General features: G+C 39.8%; 2 protein-coding genes across 10 annotated transcripts; one reads left to right on the forward strand and one right to left on the reverse strand.

The window, feature by feature from the left end:
- Nucleotides 1-406: 406 nt before the first annotated feature.
- On the forward strand, nt 407-16,375 carry csde1 (cold shock domain containing E1, RNA-binding). Of its 9 annotated transcripts, none has more exons than XM_044350843.1 (24): nt 407-490; nt 3,086-3,738; nt 4,742-4,992; nt 6,306-6,494; nt 7,164-7,362; nt 7,526-7,692; nt 8,571-8,657; nt 9,059-9,156; nt 9,242-9,323; nt 9,541-9,669; nt 9,800-9,925; nt 10,031-10,246; nt 10,411-10,551; nt 10,667-10,831; nt 11,025-11,036; nt 11,316-11,333; nt 12,328-12,435; nt 12,627-12,805; nt 12,894-13,006; nt 13,118-13,237; nt 13,347-13,525; nt 13,665-13,828; nt 14,021-14,153; nt 14,854-16,375. In XM_044350843.1, exons 3-24 carry the CDS (start codon nt 4,867-4,869, stop codon nt 14,899-14,901), a joined length of 2,799 nt encoding a protein of 932 aa, XP_044206778.1. In that variant the 5' UTR covers nt 407-490; nt 3,086-3,738; nt 4,742-4,866; the 3' UTR covers nt 14,902-16,375. The 9 variants fall into 9 exon arrangements, with proteins under 9 accessions (XP_044206778.1, XP_044206779.1, XP_044206782.1 ...); XM_044350844.1 differs by having other exon boundaries at nt 12,328-12,423; XM_044350847.1 differs by having other exon boundaries at nt 7,526-7,635.
- Nucleotides 16,376-17,460: 1,085 nt separating this feature from the next.
- Nucleotides 17,461-19,704, reverse strand: rassf11 (Ras association domain family member 11). Its single transcript, XM_044350857.1, has 3 exons — nt 19,341-19,704; nt 18,962-19,074; nt 17,461-18,860 (listed from the first exon to the last, which is right to left on the reverse strand). Exons 2-3 carry the CDS (start codon nt 19,065-19,067, stop codon nt 17,524-17,526), a joined length of 1,443 nt encoding a protein of 480 aa, XP_044206792.1. The 5' UTR covers nt 19,068-19,074; nt 19,341-19,704; the 3' UTR covers nt 17,461-17,523.
- Nucleotides 19,705-24,580: the final 4,876 nt, after the last annotated feature.

A 24,580-nucleotide genomic window follows, 5' to 3' on the forward strand; every position in this document is an offset into this window, starting at 1 on the left:
CCAAGTTAGTTAGTTTATACACTAATGGCTGTCTTGTATCATCCCTACTATTAACATTCCTTTATTGTTTTTTTTCATCTCTCTATTATGTTTTATTATCAGTAGATGTTCCTTTGTTATCGCCAGAATAATGGGCATCTTGTATTATCCCCCTAACATCTCTTTATTTTATTTTGTTTATCTTTATGTCTGATACTACTGAATGACAAATGCCGATTGTCAATGCCGACTTTTATATGTCTGCTTTCGCGCCCACACAGCGAGTTGGAGAAAATATTTTCGTTATTATGTACCCAATGTACACAAAGTGTCATTTCGGGAGCACAATGGAGACTACTCCTCGGCAGCCGTGCGGCGGGGGTCGCTCTTTCTTTTTAGGCTCTCTGGTCGTATTCACGTTGTCAAATATCGCGATAGCCGCTTGCTAATCACTACGTAATGTGCCGTGCTGCTTCTAGCGGCGCTGGTGACAGTGCTGAAAGCTGTTGGGGTGAGTTTTTTATAAATATGCCTATTTTATAGAACCATTTAAACCATTTTTCAGACGTGTCAATAACACATTTTATCTTTATTATCCAGTGGGATTTGAGAATTGAACGGGTTAACCAGCGTTTTAGTCGTACGCAGAGCCTGGGCCTTGGTGCGGGCAGCCGTGTTTCTCCTCACCGTAAATCATAGCGAACGTTAGCCGCTTAGCATTGAGAACGGTAGAATTAAACAGCTATTTATCTCTAAACCCCAAATGTACCCAAAGAGCTAGCACTTGTGTAAAACTGGTGTGTTTAAACATTTAGTGACAGATGCAGTAATTGAGTTGAATTGAGCTCGAGCTTGTGTTGTGGCAGCTTCTTTGTTGTCCCGTCCTCGTGCGGTTAGCTCCGGTAACGTTATTTTTTCCCCGTTATCTGTGTACAAAGAGGACAAACTCAGCTGGTGACAGTTTTATTTAGACCTGGATTATCTGCAGGTGTACACAGCTCGTATGATGAAGTATGTTTTTAAGGTGTGGTCGTTCCGTCGGCGAGTCACTTGCATATCCACGTTTTCCAAACTCGGTTGTTGTCTTAAAAATTAATATGTAACGTTAATATTCGGCGCGACACACTTCAGTAAATAAGAAAGTCATTATTCTTTCATCCCGTGGGTGCTGAAATCATCGTTAACAAGTCTTAAAAACTTTCAGCAAACGTGTACATTTTAAAGAATGAACCATGAAACATTAAATGCAGCTGATGATGGAGCTTTGTGTGCTTGTGTCGCTGTAGAAGAGTAACAATGATTGGGGGTAGTTTCCGTGAACTTTATGATCACTCAAAGCCACGTACCCGCCAGAAACCACAACAACTAAATAACTAAAAGCGCATGGCTAATCTGAGCTAACTTGTGTCGTAATGACATTGTCGCAGTGAATTAATTTTCATTTAACAGTCGGAAACGCCCGCAGGTACTGGCTGTTTACGACCACGGCGTTAGCGAGATGCTAATCTGTGTGGTCCTGTTTGCCCACACAAGGTCATTAAGACAACGAGTTTTATGCTTAAACTGATGGTCGTTTGTGCTATTGTGACCTACAAACACGTTAAAAACCGAAAAGTGAACCATCCTCGATCGCTGGAGTACACATTTTAAGAGTTTGACGTGTTTTTAGGGATTAGCTGGCTAGCCAGCTAGATGTGACGTTTTCGATAGCGTTGCATGCCGCAACGTGTTGGATCCGGATCAGGCCATGTTAGCAGCTCCAGCTGAGGATGGCGGACTGCTGGGAAGTCACATGGTGACTCCTGTCAGAGTGGTTGTTGTTCGGGCCCAGACGAGGAGTGGCACCGTCGTGATGAAGACCCTTTTCGTGGGTTTATTAGCTATTCTGTCGTAACTGGGGCAGACTGTATAGCTCCTAATGTTTCTTGTTTAATGATTGTCGAGCGAAACTGTAGTTAAATACTCATCAGGAAGTGCGAAAACGACCAATCGGTGCTGGTGTTTTAGTGGGTGGACTGCTTTTTTCCCCCACTTTCTGCGTCACCAAAAGATAAAAAAAAGGGGGAGCAGAAAAGCCTGTGCCCTCCAAGGTTGTTTTCAAAGAAGAGTCGTGTCTGTTCATCGCTCATAACCTTTAACCCACTTAACCAATCCATCTGGATAACTGACTTCTTTGTTTGTAGCACCACTAGGATGTACCGCTTTACTTCCTGCGGGTCTAGTATTTATCCAAGTGTTATAAAATGAAAACAAAACGCAACTGTGTTTGTTGGTTAATCTGGATTTGCCATTTGGATATTAATACCTAGGAGGCCCATTCAAGAAAAGCCCCCTGCCTCTCTCTACTGCAAGGAACTCCATATGAGCATTTTTACAACATGATATTTTAACCTGCTATAAGCAGATGTACTAGGAATCATTGCAACACAGTTACAGCAGAATAGATATCATATGTCCCTGGATGGCTCACCCTACTTGTTTTCAAAGCAGTGTATTTTGGTCAACAACACTCTGCTCTGACCTACTGATGGAGATCAGTTTCTGAGTTTCTAACTAAATTAAGCAAAATTTACACACACAAACTTAATTCATTTTGGTTGCTAGGAAGGCCTCACCTGCACTCTAAACATGTACAGTAAATGTGCAAAACAGTTGTGAGTTGAATGACAAAACAGAGGGCCCTGGTCAGAAATGGTGCCATAAATATCATGGCCTGAACTGAAGGTATGCACAAGGACTTGTTGATCCACAGCTCTTGCCTGCTGCATCTAGTCAGCTGCCTGGCATTGTGGGCTGTATCCAGAGGCATTTGAGGAAACCCTATTTTTATACTTGTGAGTCTGGGGGCAAAGAATCTAGTGTTCTCAGAAAGACTTTAGGTCAGTAGTCCTCAGTGTTGTAACTTTTTTTCATGTGACAGGGAATGTGAAATTCTTATCAGTTGATGGTGTAATTCAATTTCTCTGCCTCACTGCACAGTCTGTAGGCTTCTTGAGTTTTGTGTTAAATCTAAAGGTTTGATCTATGACGTTGTTGTTGATCATCAAAAGATGAAATCAAAGTGATCAATTCTGCTCAGCTAACCAAATCTACTTTTTCTCAACAGTATGAAGTGAAACGGAACTGAATTTTTGTACCATCCGCAACTGCTTCAAGTTCAGATCATAACAAAGAAACTGAAGAGAAACCTCCCAAAACAAGCAAAGTTGCAACACTGAAGACACGTGGAAAAAAAAAAAAGGATCACTTCATCCTGAAACGGCCAAAGAAGACACACATCAGCCCAATTGAAACACGCAGAAGAGAAGCAATCCAATGCCCAAGCATTTTATGAGAAGACAATAACTGATCTGAAACCAGAAGTTTGTGCCTACTCAACAGCTTTGACAAAGCACACGTCCCAACGCTGCTCCTAGCCCTCCTCATCCTCACCACACCACCGTCTCACCACCGGGGTGTGGAGTGGGCTGCTGTCTGCTAGTTTTTTTTTTCCCCCCATAGTTCCCCCATCTTTCCCTCCCTCTTCTCCTCCCACTGTTTTCATTGTATTTTTTTTCTAAGCAGTGTTATTGCACCTGCGTTTGCCTTTTTGCGCTAGATTTCTCCCCCTTTTTTGCTTTATGCAACCATCTAGAACTTGTGCCAGAAACCTGTAACAAGTGTGTGTGTGTGTGTTCAACTGTGTGCGTGAAGAGATCTGCAGGAACTGCATAGTCATCGAGATCCTGAGAATCACAAGATTCAAGACGACTAATAAAGGTGGGTCTCACTCGTTGTCCCTTCATAACATGAGACCTGTCATGTTAATGTCAACTGTATCTCTTGGAGTTTTTAATTTAGTCACATATGATTTTGTCATATTTTGAATGATTTACTTCCCCCAATATGCTGAATGTTTGTTTTTTTTCCCTGCAAGGGGTTTAAGAATTTGGATATAACACTATATTATATTGGAATTCCAGTTCAATTCAGCAACTGTAATTGGTTATTTTTACTTTACCCTAATTTCCAGATGTACAAACACGGATTGTGAAACACTAAATTCTGATTCAGTTTGGCCAGCTGCAGATTTTGGGCAGCAATGCAGAGGTTGTTTTCTTTTAATCACTGAACACAAATAACAGTGCATTTGTCCTCCTCGTTTGATTAAAAAAACACCCAACATGTGCTCTACCATTTTTAAAATGGCTTGTATTGAAACATTATCTGGATCTTGTTGCCTCATCAATCAGTGATTATTAATTTGTAGCAGCTGATTTCACTGATTAGCATGCCTTCAAACAGAGCAGGAATATTATTGAAATCAGCTGCTGCAATGCTCTGTCATAAATAAATCTTGTATATTCATTGTTCGTAGCACATGATCTAATGTGGAATGAGTGCAATAATTGATGCCAAGTTTAAGATTTGATTTTGTCATGTCAGTGACCTCTACATTGCCGTTTGCTAAAGATAACTTCTTTTTTTTTTAACTTCAAATAAGTCAGCTGGGAATTCCTCAAACTGAACCGCCACCACCTCCAAACAATTAAACTGGTTATTCAATTTAGTTTGAGAAAGATTCGATTGCCTACCCACACCCAGCCCGCACCTTTTTCCTATTCTGTCGTTTTCAAGTCATATTCTCCCTGATTTTTACCTTTTCAACTCCCTCCCTGGGGGATAAAAGCCCACAGCCCTTTTCCTTTGTTTGTGACACTTGACACACTGGCTGACCTATCTGCCTTACCCGTTATGTTTGTTCCTCTCTTCACCCTTGCAGACATCCAGCGGTGTATCATTGGGTGGTTGCATAAATATAGTACTTAACAGTCAAGCAAAAAATTCAAACAAGTAATCAAGTTCAGCAAGTGCTCAAGCAAGTTTGGTCCGAGTTTATGGGAAAATATGGGCAGCCCCTGGAAAGGCTTTGTTGAGTTTACCTTGCCTGCGTCGCCACCCACCGCGTTTGTTAGCGCTGACCTGAGCAGCACCTCCCCTGTCGGACTCAGCCTGTCGCCATATGGCCGATCCGTAAGTTCCACCTTCCCGCCTCTTTTCTACGTGCCCCACCCCCACCCCCATCGAACACCCATCCACCCACCTTGCCCTGCATCTCTCTGCTGTGAATGGCCTAACCTCTTTCATCCCTTTCGGGCTCCCGAGACTAGCCTCTGCTCAGGTATATTGTTGCAGGCTGAGGGGTGTTCTATTGATAAGACTGCAGAAATTTGTCGCTTTTCACAATTCCTGGAAGTGCCTTTTTATCCCCCCTCCCACCCCCCCCCCTTTCTTTCCCATCTTAATCCAATGGAATCTTAGTCGGGCAATGACACGGGCAAATCATGTTGGGCTACATTAAAACTACTAAACTTAAAACTATGTACCAGTTGGTCTCTGTGAAAACTGATGATGAAAACACAGATGTTGAGAGAAATCACTGCACGGGCAACCAAACCAAATGTTTAGACGGGTATGCTGCCTGTGTACTTAGGTCTTTTAATGTTCTGTGCTAAAAGACATTAAAGGGTAAAGACCAACATATCTGTTCTGTCTTGTGTTAAGAGTAGCTCATTGTGATAGTGCAGTACAGGGCCTAATACAAGAGGCTGCTCTGGGACCCCCCCCCCTCATAACCCATAACCCATCACCAACTCTCTGTCCACTGTAGATGCACCGCTGTTTGACCTGTCATTCGCATTTTCTGATTCTCTCCATCTTTTTAAGTAGTTTTTTATTTTACTCAACGTCGAGTAACATTTGCGAAACTGCATTTAAACCACTTCATCTGAACTGGCTGCACAAAGAAGTTGGTTGATCTTTTTAGATTTTAGTCTGTCTTCTCTTCTGAATGCACTAGCATTTTCAATCACTTATTAGTGCTACTGATTGATTGATTGATTGACTGATTGATTGATGCCCTAATGTGAGATTGTCATGGTACCAGACCCATTGTTACTGAGTTGCCTTGAGGTTTTCTGCTTGGTATTTTGGTGTCAGGATTTCCCACAATATGAGTATTGATGGTGGTTGTGATGACCTAACATATTAGATAATAGCAATGGTGGCAACTTTGTCCGCAGGAACAATATGGAATATATTGCTGTGAAATGTGTGTGTGTATATGGTAGGCCTCTGTAACATTGGTTTATGAGTAAACACTGGGTGTCATATGAAATATGGGTAGATTAGCAAAGTCAAGTAGAGGATACAGTATTTTATACCCTATTGCTGGCTTGGTAATAACCACACAACAATTTGTGATATCTGGATAACAGAACAATAAAAAAAAAAAAAGACTGAATATGATTATGCTCCTTTTCAAAGCTGTTGCCTCCTCCCAACAGCATATCCAAGTCCTATCCTCAGTGTCAGAAATGGAAAGAGGCTGCTCTGAACCGCCAGTAGCCCGCAACACTGGCTCTGCCCCTTCTACCTCTACTGGTCCCATGCCTATCCCCCGCTCCTCCTCTGTCTCTTGCCATCCCCACCCTGGAAGTAAAAAACACAAGCGGACCCCCTTGTATCAGAGATCAGTAAGAGGGCATGTTTGGCGGTGCCCACACTGACTTAACAGCCCCATGAGCTGCTGTTATGTGATTTTTATTTTTTTCTGCTAACAGCATGGTTTGTAGTCGTGTGGAAAACGAGTTTAAGCCAGATATCGTTGCAGATTTCGATAAGTCAGTTTTTATTGGTTTTCCAGTATAAGCACAGGTTGGTTGGTAAAGGGAGGTGAACAGTTTTTGAAGATTTAACATCTCTTTAACCAGAATCGCATGAAATTTCTGCCGTTTCTTTGCTAGTGTTTTGATGATTTGGGACTAAAAGAGTGAATTGTAGTTTTAGTGCATGATACTTGGAAGCCAGCCAGGAAATGTCACAGTGTGGTTTTTTTTTGTTTTTGTTTTTTTTTCCTTTTGTTTGTCCCCTCCCCCCCCAGTGAATGGTATGAATCATCCTGAAATTCTGTCTAGGCATTATCAATGGTGTGCTCCCCGCTGTTGATGGCCAGATAGCCCCAGAAAGCTCTAATCTAGCTTTACTTTTGCCTTTTTCTCCCCACTTCCTCTGAAGTGTGCTGTATCTGCATGTTTGAAGTGTTTTCGTTTTTAAGGTTGGCATCAAACACTGCATTAAACTGTTTTTGTTTATAACATTTTGACCCTGATTGTATTTTAATACTTGCTTCTCCTCTTCCCTAGATGAGTTTTGACCCAGGTATGCTCCATAACAATGGGCACACTGCATACGCCAACGGCACAGGGCCTGGCATTAGAGAGACAGGCGTGGTGGAGAAGCTTCTGACTTCCTATGGCTTCATCCAGTGCTCCGAACGCCAGGCTCGTCTCTTCTTCCACTGCTCCCAGTACAATGGTAACCTGCAGGAGCTTAAAATAGGAGGTGAGAGCCCTTGGACTTGGGAATGAATCAAAAATACTTAACCTGCCGAACTCTTTGTGGAAAAGGAAAAAACACTTGAGCTTCATCACCTAAACTTAATGTGTCCTTGTATACTTTTGAAGTGAGCTAAGTGTTTGGTTTCCTTCTGTTTCTCTGTCCTCAGATGATGTAGAGTTTGAGGTATCCTCTGACAGGCGCACTGGCAAGCCCATAGCAGTGAAGCTGCTTAAGATAAAGCCAGAGGTGCTGCCAGAGGAGCGCATCTCGGGCCAGGTGGGGCCAGACCTGCACGCCTATCCCTTTACTGTGCTGCATGGTTATATTCATCCAGTTAAGGAACACCATTTTATTTTTGGTTCTGTCATTGTCTGTCAACTTAACAATTGTATGGCCCATTGTTTTGTTTTTTTTTTCCTTTTTTTTGGGCAGGGGATGTAAATCCAGTCACATTGTAAAATTTGACCCCCCCTCCTCCTAATCCTGTATTGAAACAAAAAAACAAGCAGCTTTTTTTTCATCAAGCTTTACAATGCATTTAAATTCTAAATTGGCTTGTTGTCGCTGGCATGCATGTTTGCTGGAGGTATTGAATGTCTTTTGAACAAATATGGTCAAGTGATCAATGTAACTGCTCAGTGGGTGTATTTTATTTATATGTGAATGCTCACAGCAACTAGTATAGCTCAGTTGGTCAGTCTCCCAAACAAAACAAATCAGAGTCAGAAAGAGTCAGTGATTCATCTGCTGCATCATTAAGTTGAGCTCAGCAGGCACATGCGTGCCATTCAAGACTTTCTGTTTGCCTCATTGGTGATGTACAGTTCATAACATTCAAGTGACGCCGCTTGTCTTGTAATGCGTTCACATAATAAATCTGACTGCAGAGTGCAATCTGACACCGCAAAGCAGCACACTCATACTGATTCATTCACTGAACAACTTGTTCAGGAGACATCAACGTGCTAGAGACTGTTAAGTGGCCTGACTGTAAATACAGGTTTTTCTCTGAAATCATGCAACTCTGACCTGCTCCACATCTGTCAAACTTGATATACTTGTTACTGTGACATTCAAAATTCAGCCATTTCATCCATTACATGTCCAGTAGTAGTTTAATTGGGCTACGTAATTACAATGAATATTCAGTCTTAAGATTCTCAAGGCAGCATGTTAATCTCCTCTACCTGCAATTTCCTCCTTTTCTGCAGGTTGTCTCAGCAATCCCAGTGCACTTGGATGGAAAGTCTGCTCCTGGCCAGGTGCCCACCGGAAGTGTTTGTTATGAAAGAAATGGGGTAAGAGACGAATGACAGCGTGCTTGAGCGATGATAAGCCAAATGTCAATATAATGGAAATTCCAGCCTTCCACTCCTCCCAAACGTACAGACAACACTCATTTGTTCCATGCTTGGCTTGGTTTTGCTAAATGCAGACTTGCATCTGCTTCCACGTTATGACTTATGATGATGTATGTTAATAATATACAGCCATATGCTGTCTAAAGCTCAAAGTCTGCATGTGTTCAGTCCAGCTACACCAGGTGACCGCTTCACCCACTACAGCACATGACTGTCTGTCCTTCATATACATACATTCTTTTATGTTATTGTTAGTCTTCAATATGAAATAGTTTTAGGGTTAATAGGTCTGTCCCACAACCTTCAACAAAGCTTGACAGTGGTGTGACTTTCCACAGGAAGTGTTCTACCTTACCTACACTCCTGATGATGTAGAGGGTAACATCCACCTGGACACCGGTGACAAAGTCAGCTTTTATATGGAGACCAACAAGCAGTGAGTCTTTACACACTTTACTCGCATCACTGTTATTTCACTAATTCCCAGGTTGCACTCTACATTTATCTCTCTTGTATTTCAGTACTGGTGCAGTCAGTGCTCGTAATATTCAACTTGTGAAGAAAAAGCAAATGAGGTGCCAGGGGGTGGTGTGTGCTACAAAGGTAAGGTTTTGTAACAAAGCAGCATCATATCCTAACTTAGATCTCAATTCATACCATGATTTCCACCAAACAGATGGATATAATGATGATGGGCTCAACATTTGCCAATCTTGTTCTTTTGGTCCCACAAAGTAAACTTGTTTGAGACTCGCCTTTGGTCTCCTATTTTGAGCGGTTAGTTGATGTACCTGTTCTGTTGAACCATTTTGTCTTTCAGGAGGCATTTGGATTCATTGAGAGGGCTGACGTGGTGAAGGAGATCTTTTTTCACTACAGCGAGTTCAAGGGTGATCTGGAGGCGCTGCAGGCTGGAGATGATGTCGAGTTCACCATCAAAGACAGAAATGTACGTTTCTTCAAGCATTGCAACTTTGGATGGATCCACTTTTGATCATCTTTGAGTTCTGTAACTCTTAAATTACCCGGCTGAACTCCTCCATAACAGAATTGTTTACCATGTGTTCTTGTGGCCTTAGGGTAAAGAAGTAGCCACAGATGTGAGGCTGCTCCCCCAAGGAACAGTCATCTTTGAGGATATCAGCATTGAGCAGTTTGAAGGCACAGTCGTCAAGGTCATTCCCAAGGTTTCCACCAAAAACCAGGTAAGTAGATTACTAGTCTGGCAAGTTGAATTTGTTGAATCTGTTGCTCAGTAACCAAGAATATGATGCACAACTTTCACAAATCTTTTCTTTCTGCCCCCACAGAACGACCCTCTTCCAGGTCGTATCAGTGCCCGGATCGGTTTCAGTGACAAGGAGCTGCCATTTGGGGAAAAGGACACAAAGTCCAAGGTGACCCTTTTGGAGGGGGACCACATACAGTTCAACATCTCCACCGACCGCAGAGACAAGCTGGAGAGGGCTACCAACATAGACATCCTTCCAGACACATTCAACTTCACTAAGGAGACTCGTGAAATGGTGAGGATTACAGAAGAGTACAGAATTATGATTGACATGGTCAATAATTTTACATAATGCATCATCGGAGAGATGACTGGATATAGGTATTCACTTAAGTTCAATGATGTGGACATCCACTCCAGTCACAGACTTTAACCTTGCGCCACCTAATCGTATTCTAGGGGGTGATTGCAGCTATACGTGATGGCTTTGGCTTCATTAAATGTGTGGATCGGGATGCCAGGATGTTCTTTCACTTCAGTGAAGTCCTGGAGGAGAGCCAACTGCACATCTCAGATGAAGTGGAGTTCACTGTTGTGCCTGTAAGTCATGTGTATAAGCTTGTTAAAAAACTTATGTATTTTAAGTTATTAAGTGGGCACATTCTAAATGTTATTTATGAACAACAAACTGAAGTAAATGTCTTGTCCTTGGCAGGATATGCTGTCAGCTCAGAGGAACCATGCAGTGCGCATCAAGAAGCTGCCCAAGGGCACTGTGTCCTTCCATACTCAGTCTGAGCAGCGCTTTGCTGGTGTGGTGGAGAAGGAAATTGTGGCAGCGAACGCCAAAAATGCCAGTCCCAACAAGAACAAGGAGAAGGTAGCATAGCGCATTATTATAACAAATATTATTGTACATAAATCTACCCCCAGTGCATTCAAAAACAATAGTCTCGTAGTCAACCCCCCACCCACCTTATCTACCCCTCCTCCCAGTTTTTGTTTTAGTTCTAATGTTCCTCTTTGCTTTCTTCTCCAATGACCTCTTCCTGTTCATGCTCCTTGTTGGTTAGAAAAAAGACAAGGTAGGACTGAGACCTTCTGCATGAAGCAACATGAATAAAGTCTCACAAATAAATTAAGACGCACCTATTCTAGTTTAAACAAATTCATACCAATAGTTTATATATTACACTAACAAAGTCTAAGAAATAATTACTCGATTCTTAGACCTAACAACTTTTAGATGATCAGTCTAAAAGTCAATAACTAACAAATAATGCAGTGTAAGAATACTGTATTTACAATTGTAATGTTGATGAGACTTGTTGTCTAATGGGTGTCTGTTTCTCCTGTTTTTCAAGGGGAAAGTTGTAGAAAAGGTTAGTCTTTGCAGGCCCCTGACCCCACTGATTGCCTTCTTTACCGTTTGTAGTCAACGGCATGGTATTTGATCACCAATTAACTCTCTAAGGAAGATGGACTCAAACTTTGTATCTCTGATTCAGTGAGATGTAGGGCTGCACAATTAATGATAAAACAGTAGTCCCGAATACTAGTATGGTTTTGGGAACAGCTTGTTCAGTGCCTCTAACAATATTATATTGTTCAATAACAATCATTTTCTTTCATCCTCCTGTCCCAATTTGCCTTTGTTGGCATTTGAGTTCAAGATCTTTGATGTTTTACAATATAAAGTGTCAGCAGTATCATCTGGATTGCTGACACATTAATCTGTTGTAAGAGAAGTACAAAATCTCTCCATTTTCTGTGATCAAGTGTTGCCATTTTCTGTGGCCAGTTAAGCCTGACCATCTTAATTTGTACTTTGTTTTCAGACTTTTGTTGGGAGAAAATGCCTAAAATAATGATGCCAGTAAATTGTGATTGGTTCAAGAAATGATTAATATCTGAGGAAAGAGTAAAATATAAGTATTGCCGAACTGTTCCCAATTGAAACTACAATAGTGGTGGGTAATTATGCAGCCCTGCACTGTAGGGTGTAACTCAGAGCTGTTGCAGTAGACTACTAATGCTAACCAACTAGGCTGCTACAGAATGATGCATTGCACACACTGGTGTCTCGCATACGCTTGTGTAGTCTATCTGCACACCATCTTCTAATATACTACATACTCTTAAATCACTCTGATCTGATTGAATTATTGGAGCCCATGTTAGTGTGAGGCATTGCTAGCTCACACCAGTTTTATTGAATAATGGGTGTAGCACTGAAGAGACGTTCAGCCCAATCAAGGACTGATTTGTTAGCTGAGAAATTGTCAGCAGGGTTTGTACCTGTCTGCGGCCAGCTGCATTAAGCACTGATGCTCATTAATTGAAGGTAATATGTTTGATTTGTTACACTCTCTGCAGGAATCTGAGGAAGGAGTGATTGCATATGAAGACTGTGGAGTGAAGCTCACTGTGCAATACCATGGCAAGGACCTGGAGGGAGGATGTCACCCACAGGTCGGAGACAAGGTATCTACTGAGTGATACAGCACTCAGTAATTTTGCTTGAATTTAATAAAGATGCTGCAAAGGGTCAAAAATATGTAAACTTTTCATTAAAAAGAACAAACGCTGTTAATAAAGCCCATCTGTTCTGTTTGCAGCAGTGATTTAGTTATTGTCTACCCTATGTGTGACTTGTTAATATATTTGTCCTCTAGGTGGAGTTCTCAATCAATGAAGTGAAGAGAACAGGCCAGCAGAGTGCAGTCTCCATCAGGGTCCTCAACCGAAACGCCTCCAATGCCAAGAGACTGCAAGGATTTGTTGCCACACTGAAGGACAACTTTGGCTTCATTGAGACAGCAAATCATGACCAGGAGATTTTCTTTCACTACAGGTAGGGGTTTAGGTAGTTGCTGATTGACAGCTTCCAAAGATCTGTTCATTTCTATCAAAGTCTGAGTATATCACTGTTTGCTCTTCAGTGAAATGTGTGGAGACTTGGAGAACTTGGAGCTTGGTGACACAGTGGAGTATACTCTTTCTAAGGGAAAAGGAAACAAAGTCAGTGCTGAAAAGGTTACCAAAGTGGCTGCAGGTACAAATAGTTTATTTTCAGCTGTTTCACCGACACGATTCATATTTGTGTTTGTTGACATGTTATAGTAGTTGGAATACCTACAAATAAAAGTTTGAAATCCTCTTTTAGTGAACGGTGTTGGTGAGGATGTTGGTGTAACAGTGATGATGGGGAAAGTCATCCGTCCCTTACGCAGTGTGGACCCGTCCCAGACAGAATACCAAGGGCTTATTGAAATCACAGAGGAAGGTTGGTGTCAAGTTATGATGGGACTTGTATACCCAATGTTTAAAGCACACTCATTTCCTGGAAAAAAATTAAGGTGATATCACCCCTCCTCCCTTCTTGGTTGTTTCAGGTGGAACTAAAGGTCAGAATTATCCCTTTGGAATCATGGGCATGGCAAACAAGGCCGATTGTCTACAGAAAGGAGAACTTGTCAAGTTCCAGGTTTGCACAATAGCTCAGACTGGACAGAAGATGGCCTGTAATGTGGTCCCCCAGCGTAGAGCCATGGTGGAGTGTGTCAAAGACCAGGTAGTGATCAGTTTTGTTTTGTTTTTTTTTCTTTTCATTCTAAATCACATGTATCAGTGTTGAAGTTTCATTATTACAGCACAGTTAGTGCTGGAATGAAGCGCCACTAATTTAGAAAGTTTTGTTTTGTTTTCCGCAGTTTGGCTTCATCACATACGAAGTAGGTGAGAGCAAGAAGCTTTTCTTCCATGTAAAAGAAGTGCAGGATGGCCTGGAGCTCCAGACTGGGGATGAGGTGGAGTTCTCAGTTGTCCTCAATCAACGCACAGGAAAATGTAGTGCCTGCAATGTACGCAGAGTCAGGTGAGCATCCCAGAAGACACTATGAATGGTGATGAACCTGGTTTAGATTTTAAACTGGCTTAATTGTAATTTAAGACTAATAATTTTCATCTTAAGTCACTTGAAAGAGTTAAACATACTGTATGTAGCCAACAAGTTTAGTCAAACTTCAATGTTGATTTTTGAATTCACATCATGCGCCTAAATTTACAGTGAGGGGCCAAAACCAGTGGTGACTCCGCGTCCTGACCGCCTAGTGAACAGACTGAAGAGCATCACCCTTGATGACGCCAGTGCTCCTCGGCTGGTCATTGTAAGACAGCCCCGTGGTCCTGACAATTCAAAGGTACAAATAAGACTATACTATCACCACTTCTTCTCTACGTTTTCACATTTTGTCTGTGCAATAGAAGTAGCTAATTTTACTGTCTGATGAACCATAGCTTTGGATACAATTTAGATATTAGTTTGTGGTATCCTATGAGCAGTTCAGTCCAATAAATGTAGGCCAAAACTCAAAATTGTTAGATTGTTAATAATTTATAATGGTACATGTACTGGGAATCTTGTATATTCAGTGAATTAAATACCTTGACCTTTAAATCACATTAATGCATACATTTTTGTAATGATGCCATCGCATCTAGTTCTTCTCACTGATGTGCAACATTGGCCACCATGACCTAATACAACCAGAGATATTAAGAATTAACCTAAACTGCACTTTAACAGATGTGACCTACAATAACATCAGTGTTGGCTCCTCAAGCAATTTATTTTACACCTAAAATGCTACAAGAACCAATATTTAGCTTATAGATTTGGTGGTCAGCTGTTAACTGACAAATATAAAAGCTACTCTATAAACAGGTTTTGGGGGGAAAGTTCAGTTTTATTTAGAATCAGGTTTTAGGTTTTCCTTCCTGAAACTTTACTATTAAATAAAATTATTATTAGTAGCATTAGTATTATTAAAATACTGTTGAACTTGGATTTACATGATGTGTAAGCCTCAACATTAATTATGTGCGTCCTCTCCTCTTCAGGGCTTCAATGTGGAGCGCAAGACTCGCCAGCCTGGTGTCATTGACTGAGCAATATAGAGCCCGCCCTGTTTGGTGTTGGTGGGATGCTGTCTCAAAGGGCAACAGCAGGGGACAAGGGAATTTGATTTGTCACATGCTTGTACACACCAACTCATACACAAAACATACGCACACATACAGTAACTGGCATGTGTAATCTTTGTCCTTATCAATACTTGCGAGGGAACTTTGCTCATTCCACAGTTCCCTGCCTTCCCATGTATGATGTACTTGATACTGAGTTCCACACTGCAGTGTACATGGGATATCTGAGTGTGTGCGTGTGTGATGTATCCTAGAAGTGATTATAGTGTGTAATGGAGGTATTTGTTTCTGAGGGCCTTGTCTCTCTAAATCAGAGTGATGATTGTGTGACTGTCTATGTCCCTATCTTTTTATTTTTGCTTTGTCTGGAATTCTGCACCTGTTATTTGTCTAATAGTTTGCCTGGATGAATGAACGTGACTGTTGGCATGTCTTTGAGCATCTGCTCCTTTTTTTTTTTTTTTCGTATATTTTTGCTCCTTTACCCATGGAAACTTTAAAATGGTTTCATTGTCAAGTTTCCACTAGCGTATGCTTTCCGACAAAACACATAAAGCAAAGCAAAGTTCCCTCCATAAGGAGGATCCTATTTCTCATATGTGCGAGCTTAAACTGAGGATTCTTCTCTGCTCCGTTTTTTGAGCAGTTTTAAAATGCTTTACTGAAGAGCTTAAGTGAAAGCATGGTGTGTATGTGTGTGTGATGTATGTGAATGTCAAAGTAGTTAATCTAATGGGATTTACTTTCACCAATCTGGAGCCTTTAGATACCTTTTTGGTATTCACATGCTCCACTTAAGCAATGTCTCCCAGGTGCAGAATTCCTTGTGGCATCTTATATCTGCAGTTCTTTTATACTTTTTTTTTTTTTTTTTTTTTTTTTTTTTTTCTTGCACATATTTTTGCTTTTTTCCCTTGAAACTCAATCTAATATTGAATTAAGTAAGAATAAGGTGCCTAAAAAAAACTACAAGCAAAATAAAATGGAGAAAAAAAACAACAAAAAAATGTATCCTCTGTTCCCAGCCAACCGCCAAAATATTCAGAACAATCTTAGGGTGGCTTTCTTTTCTAGTAGAAATAATACTGATATGCATCCCAAACCTGTGGGTTGAACTATACTGTATGTAATGTGTGCTTTTTTTCTTAGTGAAAGTTCAAACTTCAGATATAACAAAACAAATTTAACTTAAAAAATGGTGAAAGTATTATAAATTCAGTTTAAAAAAAAAAAAAAAAGCAAGCATTAAGAATCAGGATATCAATTGTTGTGCTCTGGAGACATGGTGGGTGTTATGCCTCTGCACATTACATTACAGACTAAATTAATTTCAACTTTGGAGATCACTGGGTTTCAGTTGAACCACGTACAGAGGTTCTTATGTACTTTTGTTAATGGTCTTGAATGAAACAATTGAATTAAAGTTTTATGAAAATCATGAGCTGTTTTTGTATTTCTTTTATTTCAGAAGAAGGCTGCAAGTCATTTTTTTAAACTACATAAATCTTTAAAGCATAAAGAAATTTTAAAAACACTTCTATAATGTAGACCAGTGATGCATTCCAAAAACTGTCCACTCAATGACAAGAAATAAGCTAATTTAACAAAAGGACATTTGCTGTCTGCATTACCATCAATATCCCAACGATTGTTAAAAGGAGATGGTGCTTGACAGAAAAACACTTAACTACTCAGCAGATGAAAGACTCTATTCTCCAGATACGAAGCTCAGCTAATGCTTTCAGTCCACCCCCACCCCTCCAAAATGAATACTTACACAAGCTCTGCTGAGGTGTGCAGTTGTACTTGAATTTTTTTCAATTACAGAGAATTATAAAATACATCATCCAATGTCCATCTTAACGTCCATCCACTTTCTTTGGGGCTAATTCTCTGCTCGTCCTCACAGACAGCACACAGTCCCATTCATTTCCATTTAAAATGTTACTGTCCTTATAAGTGTCATTTTTCCTCTAATCGAGAGCAGAATCCCTGAAGTTCCCAGGTGAGTGAAACAAAGTGAAATTCCAAATTTCCAATTTATATGAAGCAAAGGCAGTAACATCTTCCAGTTGGGGTATGACGTACTGTACAATATGATCCATAATTCACTGAAACCTAAGACTGCATGGGTTGGATACTTGAGGTGCACAAGGAACTCTACCTGCTGATGTAATTTGATATTAAATTTAAAATATGAAATTAAAATTTGTAAATATTTTCATTGTTAGTTTAAAATTGTTGTATTGTAAAAAAAAGGAAAAAAAAGCTTTTCTTGAATTTGAAGAAATGTTTGTTATGGAGACTCTTCCTCTTGTAAATTGGATTTTGACTTCAGTATACCTCAGGGATGCACTTCTGATATGGAACCAGTTTAATCACTGGAGTGGATAATCCAAGGCTAATGTGTACATGAGTCCACCACATACTGTACATACAGTGACCAATAGATACAAACACTCAGTCCAAGTTAAGGAGAATCAGCATCTTGCAACATGAGAAATTAAATTTCCATAACCGGAGTACAATGAAGCATTCATTAAATTTATTATATGTTTTTCTTCACAAGTTGCTCTATTAATTTGACTAAACTTTGGTACTGCCCAGATATATAGTGAGCTCAGAGCGATGTATCACCTTCTTTTTAGACTGTGATTTGGAGCTTTGGGATTCAGACCAGCGTGTCCACCACTCCCTGAGCTCGGTGGGCCCTGTGGGCCGTCGCTCCTTTATCTGACTGGGAGGAACTAGAGCAGAAGGAGGGTTGAAGTCTTCTCTGGGCAGGAACTTCCTGTTAATATTTACATTTCCGTCCGAATCAGATCGTCGCCGATTTCGGTCCTTAGGTGAATCAACTGAAATCTCAGTGACATCATTTGCCCCCACTTTTGAAACCATCTCTGAATCCTCTTGAACAACATTTTGAGTGGCAAAGAAACCAAGTCCTTGCATTTTGCATTTGTAGTCCTCCAGCTTGGTCTTGCACTCCACAGCCTTGGCCCTCATCTCAAGGAACTGACTTTGCAGATCTCTCTCATAACTGTCCTCTGCCTTTAATTCATTCTCCCAAAACTTTATCTGCTCCATCTCATCCTCATTCATTCTCTGCTCGGCTTCCTGCTCAGCTTGTCTGGCCCTCTGTAGTTCCTCAAACTCTAAAATCTGTTTGTCTACTCGTGCTATCTGGTCCTGTAACTCTTGCAAACAACTGAGCTGACATATTATGGTTTCTCTTAAATTATTTTTCTCATCTTCAGCTGTAGCACAGCTTGAACTGGATAGGTTATCAGATTTTACCCCTTGATTTTTCTTGGAATATTTGCTTTCTTTACCTTTCGTCTGACTTCCCATGCAGCAGGATGTTTGATGATCCAAGTCTGACTTCAAACTTTTCTGACCTCTGACTTTGCTTTTACTACCTCGACCTGAGTTATCTTTGTCAACAGTGAGAGAAACATCCAAAAAGGTTCGGTTCTTTTTATCAGTCTTCTTACTGCTTTCCTTATCACAGGCAGTACTGTAAACCCTGCCTTTCCCCAGATTCTCCAGCCATTCCCAGGCCTCCTCCATAAGTGTCAAAGACTTTCTTTTAGGCCTTTTCACATCCTCTTGTTGGTGCTCAGGTTCTTGTCTCAAACAGGACAATGGCGGCAAGCTTCGACGATGCAAACTTAGTGAACCGCTACCCCGCCGCATTCTGGTGCCTGCTTCTTTTCTCCTCAATGGCGGGCAAGGTTGGTGTCTGCCAACTTTTGTTCTGGTCATTTCATCCCAGACTGAAGGTCCGTTGTGGAGCAGTGTGAGCTGGACCTCCCTGGCCTGTTCACCGTACTTCTCAAGAGTCTCCAGGAGGTGTTCATCGGGTGTCATGCACCTCTCAAAGTCTTTAAATTTCTCCCGTAATGTATAGCGTCCAGGCTGACCTAAAGAGAAGGATGCCAATGTGGTTGTCAGCTTCAACATGTCAGAACATGCAGTAAATCTTATTAGTATGTCTTGCCATAAACACAGTATGGGTACATACCCAGGGCTTGAGCCAACGCTATGACCACTTCTTGGCATGTTGTTTCCTCCGTAACTCCACAGACCACACGTGGAACACCGTCCACAGACACCTTCACTTCCATCATACTCAATCTGTTATTTTAAAAAGACGTTAAGGGTTTAGTGAAACTGAAGCACATTGTGCAGGGGCACTGCTTGTCTCTGTTAGGGGAAGTAGTTGAGACAGCTAAATGACCCTCATTAACTTTCACTGTAATCTGTCTGCCCATCGTGTCTTGGTCAAGCTTGAGGACACTTTAAATCATTGCTGTAAGATGTCCACAGTTACAAACTGTCTCCGTAATACAGAAATCAACAGAAAACAAGAATATCCATAAGGAAATGTTAAAAGGACCTACCTTTTTGTCCTGTCTGTAGTACAGATGTGTGGACTTGTCTGCTTGGGTAAATGTTCTGGTTGGGAGGAACAGCAGAGCAATTAAGACCAATTGAAATTCCTGAAGGCACCTACCACTGGAGGACAGTTTATGATCCCACCCATCTTGCATAGTTTCCATTCTGCCTGAAAAAACACAGCAAATTTGAATATTTCTTGGGTTATATTATAAGTGTGACACAGGAAAACAAAAGAGATCAAGTACTAAGAATTTTAATTGTTTAGTAATTTAGTTCAGGTGTAAATAATAAAATGAATGATGGCTTAATTCCATTTAGATGCTTCAGTTTAAGGGTCTTAGTATTGTGCACCATGGCTCACTGCCACACTGTCATGGCTCACTGGGACACAAGAATAGAGCACAGACATCGTTAATGTTATGAGTAACACCTGCTATCCTGTGAGTCAAATGTACTGTGAAATGTGGTCCACCCATTTCAAGGCAGTATCAAGTAGTAGTATCTAGTCAATTTAAGTTCATATGTATTGAAACAAAAACAAAACAAACACATGTATTGTTACTTTAAGGGGTCTACAGTCAAAATTTTTCAGCATTTTTGTGTCAGTCGGGCCTCAGTCACTGTCAGTGCTGAGGTTGTATGAAGTAGATAACTATAAACAAGGGTCTGGCTTATCAATCAGCTCTTTAAGATACTTGCAGTTTTTTACTCTCATCAACAGCCAACTTTTGTTGAACAGTGTCCACTGTTGCAGTTATTGGACAATAGTACATTTAAATGTAAATGATAACTTAGTTTGAGTGCATGTTCTGAACTGGATGTGATGTGAATTTTCCCCTCACATTATTTGGGGGAATTCACTGGCATTAGCTGTAGCTATCAACCTACACACCAACTGTGTGTGTGGAGTGTTTCTTTACTGTTTTGTGTAACAGCTCTCTGATTTAAAAACTAACTTCTGTTAGTTATTTTCTATGACACCCCTCTCATTTTTTTCTTCATACTTTAAATGCACTGGACTCACATGGCCTTGGAAAAGCAGATTTTTCACTTTTCACAGTCGCCCCTGGCCTCAATTTGCGCCGCTGACTTAAACTTCACCCCACGTTCACTCTTATTCACACAAATAGAGAGGAGTCATAAAAGTCAGGGAACCAACTAATGTCAGTGTTTGCAAACATAATTAGCCACCCAATATAAGACTATATAGCAGCAAAACATCTGAGTGTATTAAATTAAGAAAGGGTTGTTATTAATTGGTAATGAGTTCAATTTTTCAATCAAGAGAATACATATTCTATTTTGTCTCGCTTTATATCAGGTTTTATTTCACCTTCAAGAGAAATTGCACACAATTTTATTTGCTGTTAAAGCCAGAGTCCAGTGTGACAAATAGCAAGTTCTGTGTTTATATGATGTCATAACATGAGATTTTAAAATGTGATGATTTTACTGTTCAATGTGTAGTATAGTTTAAAGGATAGGTTCACGATTTTTCATGTGTGTCTTAAAACATTAGTCAGGTGTCCATATAAACACTGAAAGAAGTTTTCCTTGCTGTAGTCATACCTCCTGTTCATACTGGCTATTAAAAGATCCCCTTCAAATGTACTTTCAATGTAAGTGAAAGTTGATCTGAAGCTTATATGAGTCTTCAGCAGCCTTGAGTTAGTCACATCAAGTGGATATCTGCCACATTTACAGTCTTTTTAGCATCAAATTCCCTCTTTGTGTTTCCTTGGACAGTGTTTCCCTGTTCAGCTGAGGTGGAAGTATAGTAACAAAAAGAGGGACTTTGGCACTAAAAAGACTATAACGTTGAAAGACATCTACTTGATTTGACTTATTTGGATGGCTGAAGCTTCATATTAGCTTCAGATAAACTTTTAAATACATTTTTGCACAGAAGGAGGCTTGTGGGTTTGTCCACCATCACTTACATTGTAAGTGCATTATGAAGAGATCTTCTAATGGTCAGTATGAACGGGAGGAATGATTATGGCAAGAAAAAACAGTTTCAGTGTTCATTTGGGCACCTGACTGTTGCTTTAAAACAGACTTGAAAAATTGCGATCCCATCCTAGATTACTTGTCCTAGAATAACAGCAATTAGAGGCTGATTTTTTGTAGGGTTAAATCTAAACAGTCTCATGAAACTTGTTGTGAAAACTAACAGGTCATGTATACGTGTATTTACCAGCGAGGTTTATGTGGTTATGCTGTTTTTAGATCTGGGTGTTCCTCTTTATCTTTTTAACAGGAAAAGCTGATTAGCATCCAAACAGAACATGTAAACACACTGAACTCTGCAGCACGCAGCCACCACTATCAAGCACATATCACTCATTCCTCAGCGAGACTGTGCTGCTGAATATTTTTTACTTCCATTGTTATTAAAATCATGGCTGTTTAATTTCAAAGATGTAAGGTTTGTACTTAAAGCTAAAACACTTATTGTGCCAAATTTTGCTGTTCACCCAATGACCGTATGACTGTATAAAAGATCCACACCTGCAGACAATACAGTTCATTGATGCTGATATAATAATGCGATCTTAGCTTATGTCATAAGTCTCAGTGTTACTGTTAGTTGAGCAGAGGTTTCAGATTTCTTACCACATGCACTTGGAAGAGGTAGTCACTACTTAACTTTACCCTAGTTAATATTCAACACCAAACAAAACACTGCTACATGACACCAACTTGAACTATTTATATATTGGAAATATAGTGTTTGAGGTGTCCTGAGGTGATTCATTTTTCTGCTGCTGGAGTTCACAGCTTCGGTGTTAGTTTCACTCATGTTTTGGCTGTGTTTCTTGGTTATCACATGAGCTCTGAAATTGAAATTAGAAAAGTGAGAGTCATTGGAAAAACAAAAAAGTTTATAGCCTAACAACTCCCAGACTAGAATCAGGACAGTGGAGCACCTGTTGTAATTTGGTAGAGTTTGACAGTCCGAGTGATGATGATAGGGGTAATATGAGACTGGGACACTTGGACTCCCTGCTCCCTCCTGCCCATGTAAACCACATGTCCAGCCGCTGATAATCTCTCAGGTTCATAGTGAGGCACAGCTAGATCTCAGTAGACCACGAATAAGAAATTATGTAAATCATGTCTACCTCTTGCCTATTAATAGTTTGTCCGTCATGTGAACTTTAATGCTAATCTCAGATTTTGAGATGTAGCATTTAAGTTCACGTGAACTCTCTGACGCTATCAGTGTCAGATAATTAGAAAGGAACAACTGATTGGTTTGTCAGAAACCACAATTTGTTGATAGGAAATCAATTCCACTTCTTTATTTGGCAAATATTGTTGTATGTTTTTTTTTCCCTTTTTTTGGAGAATAGGCCATCCAAGCAGCACAACAGCCAAGAAATGAGATAATGTCAGTTGAATTATATTTAGGCCATTAGTAAACCATACATAGTTTTAACCTCATTAAATATATCGTCTACAAAGGTCTGTCTTTTCCAAACTGTCCTGTTTCACCATAGCATTTCAGAAGTTTAAAAATCCTACTGACTGTCTGACGATTTCTATCGTCATCTCTTTAACTAGTCGCACCCTAAGAGGAACTTTGACATTTAGGATCACATTCCCTAAAAATAGATGGCTTGTTAAGTGTCTTTAAACTGCACAGCGTCTCAGTGCACTTAGAAATGGAAAAAAACATTGAAAAGAAGTATATGAGGAAAATGATACTGACAAATCCTATGATGCATTTCTAAGTACATTTACAACATTATATGACAAAACTGTCCAATTAAACAATATAATAGGAAGCAAAACTATACAGATAGACCATGGATTACAAAGGGACTGCAAAATGCATGTAAAAAAAGAATACTCTTTATAGACCGATCATACAATATAGAATGATAGGGGCAGAAAATAAATACAAAAGATACAACAATAAGTTAACAAATATTTTGATAATATGCTTGAAGACATTACAGAAAAACAAAGACAATATCAAGGGCACATAGAAAGTATTAAATAGCGTTATTATGAAATGGATCAACAAACACAAGATGTCCTCAGTATTTCATTGACAATGACAAAACTATAGACAATATGAAGAATGTGGTTACTGGGTTTAACAAATTTTTCATAAGTGTGGGACTAAAATTGGCAGAAGAAATCAATGACCCACAACCAAAAGAGGTGGGGGATATTGAGGATTGCAGAGATGTAATTCATAGTTCAATTTGAGAGCTGTAGAAGGAAAGGAAATGATCAATATTGTTAAAAAAGTGTAAGAATAAAATATCATCTGACTGGAATGGAATTGATATATCTTTAGTTAAGAAAGTCATCAATGGTATTGTAAACCCACTAACTTACATCTGCAACTTGTCTTTCAAAACTGGTACATTTCCACATAATATGAAAATTGCTAAAGTTATCCCGTTATATAAAGCTGGTGATAGACATCAATTGATCAATTACAGGCCTGTGTCCTTACTTTTCCAGTTCTCTAAAATATTGGAAAAACTCTATATTGAAAGGTCTGATAATTTCATGAAGACGCATTAATTTTTGCCAGATAGTCAGTATGGGTTTACATCAAACAGATCAACATCTATGGCATTAATGGAGTTAATGGAAGAAATAACTAACTGTACTGATGACAAGAAGTATGTAGTGGGAGTGTTTATAGATTTTTTAAAAAGCATTTGATACAATTGATCATGAAATATTACTTAATAAAATGGAAAGGGATGGTATCAGAGGGGCGGGGCTAAACTGGCTGAAAAGTTGTATGAGAACCAAACCACTCTCAAAAGTATGTGTATTGTGTATTCAAATTGTGGGGTGAATTTGTGGAATAGGTTAGAGGAAGAAATTAAGGGAAGCAGAAGTATAAATCAATTAAAAAAGAGGCACAAGGATGAGGATGGGGCGTTGCTTCTCTCATGAATGTGACACTCATGGAGGATGCTGTTATTGTTGTGTTTTAACTTCTGCCTGCTCCTTTTTGGACATGTGGTATTTTTTGCTTTGTTTACTGAGAGTTAGTTGCTTATGTTAAATTCTATTGGTTATTGTTTATTTTTTGTTTTTATTTGTGTTTGGTTTTTTATACTTTTCAAAATAAAGTTTATCAAATCAAAAGGATGAATGGAGAAGTGGAAATGTGTTACACAGGTGAATGGCAAAATCATGCCAAACTACAAAATACATATTTTTCTACTTACCTATCATGGTATCTAGCTAGGCAGATTTAGTTTTA

Source organism: Thunnus albacares, chromosome 5, assembly GCF_914725855.1.
Source record: "Thunnus albacares chromosome 5, fThuAlb1.1, whole genome shotgun sequence".
Taxonomy (NCBI): domain Eukaryota; kingdom Metazoa; phylum Chordata; class Actinopteri; order Scombriformes; family Scombridae; genus Thunnus; species Thunnus albacares.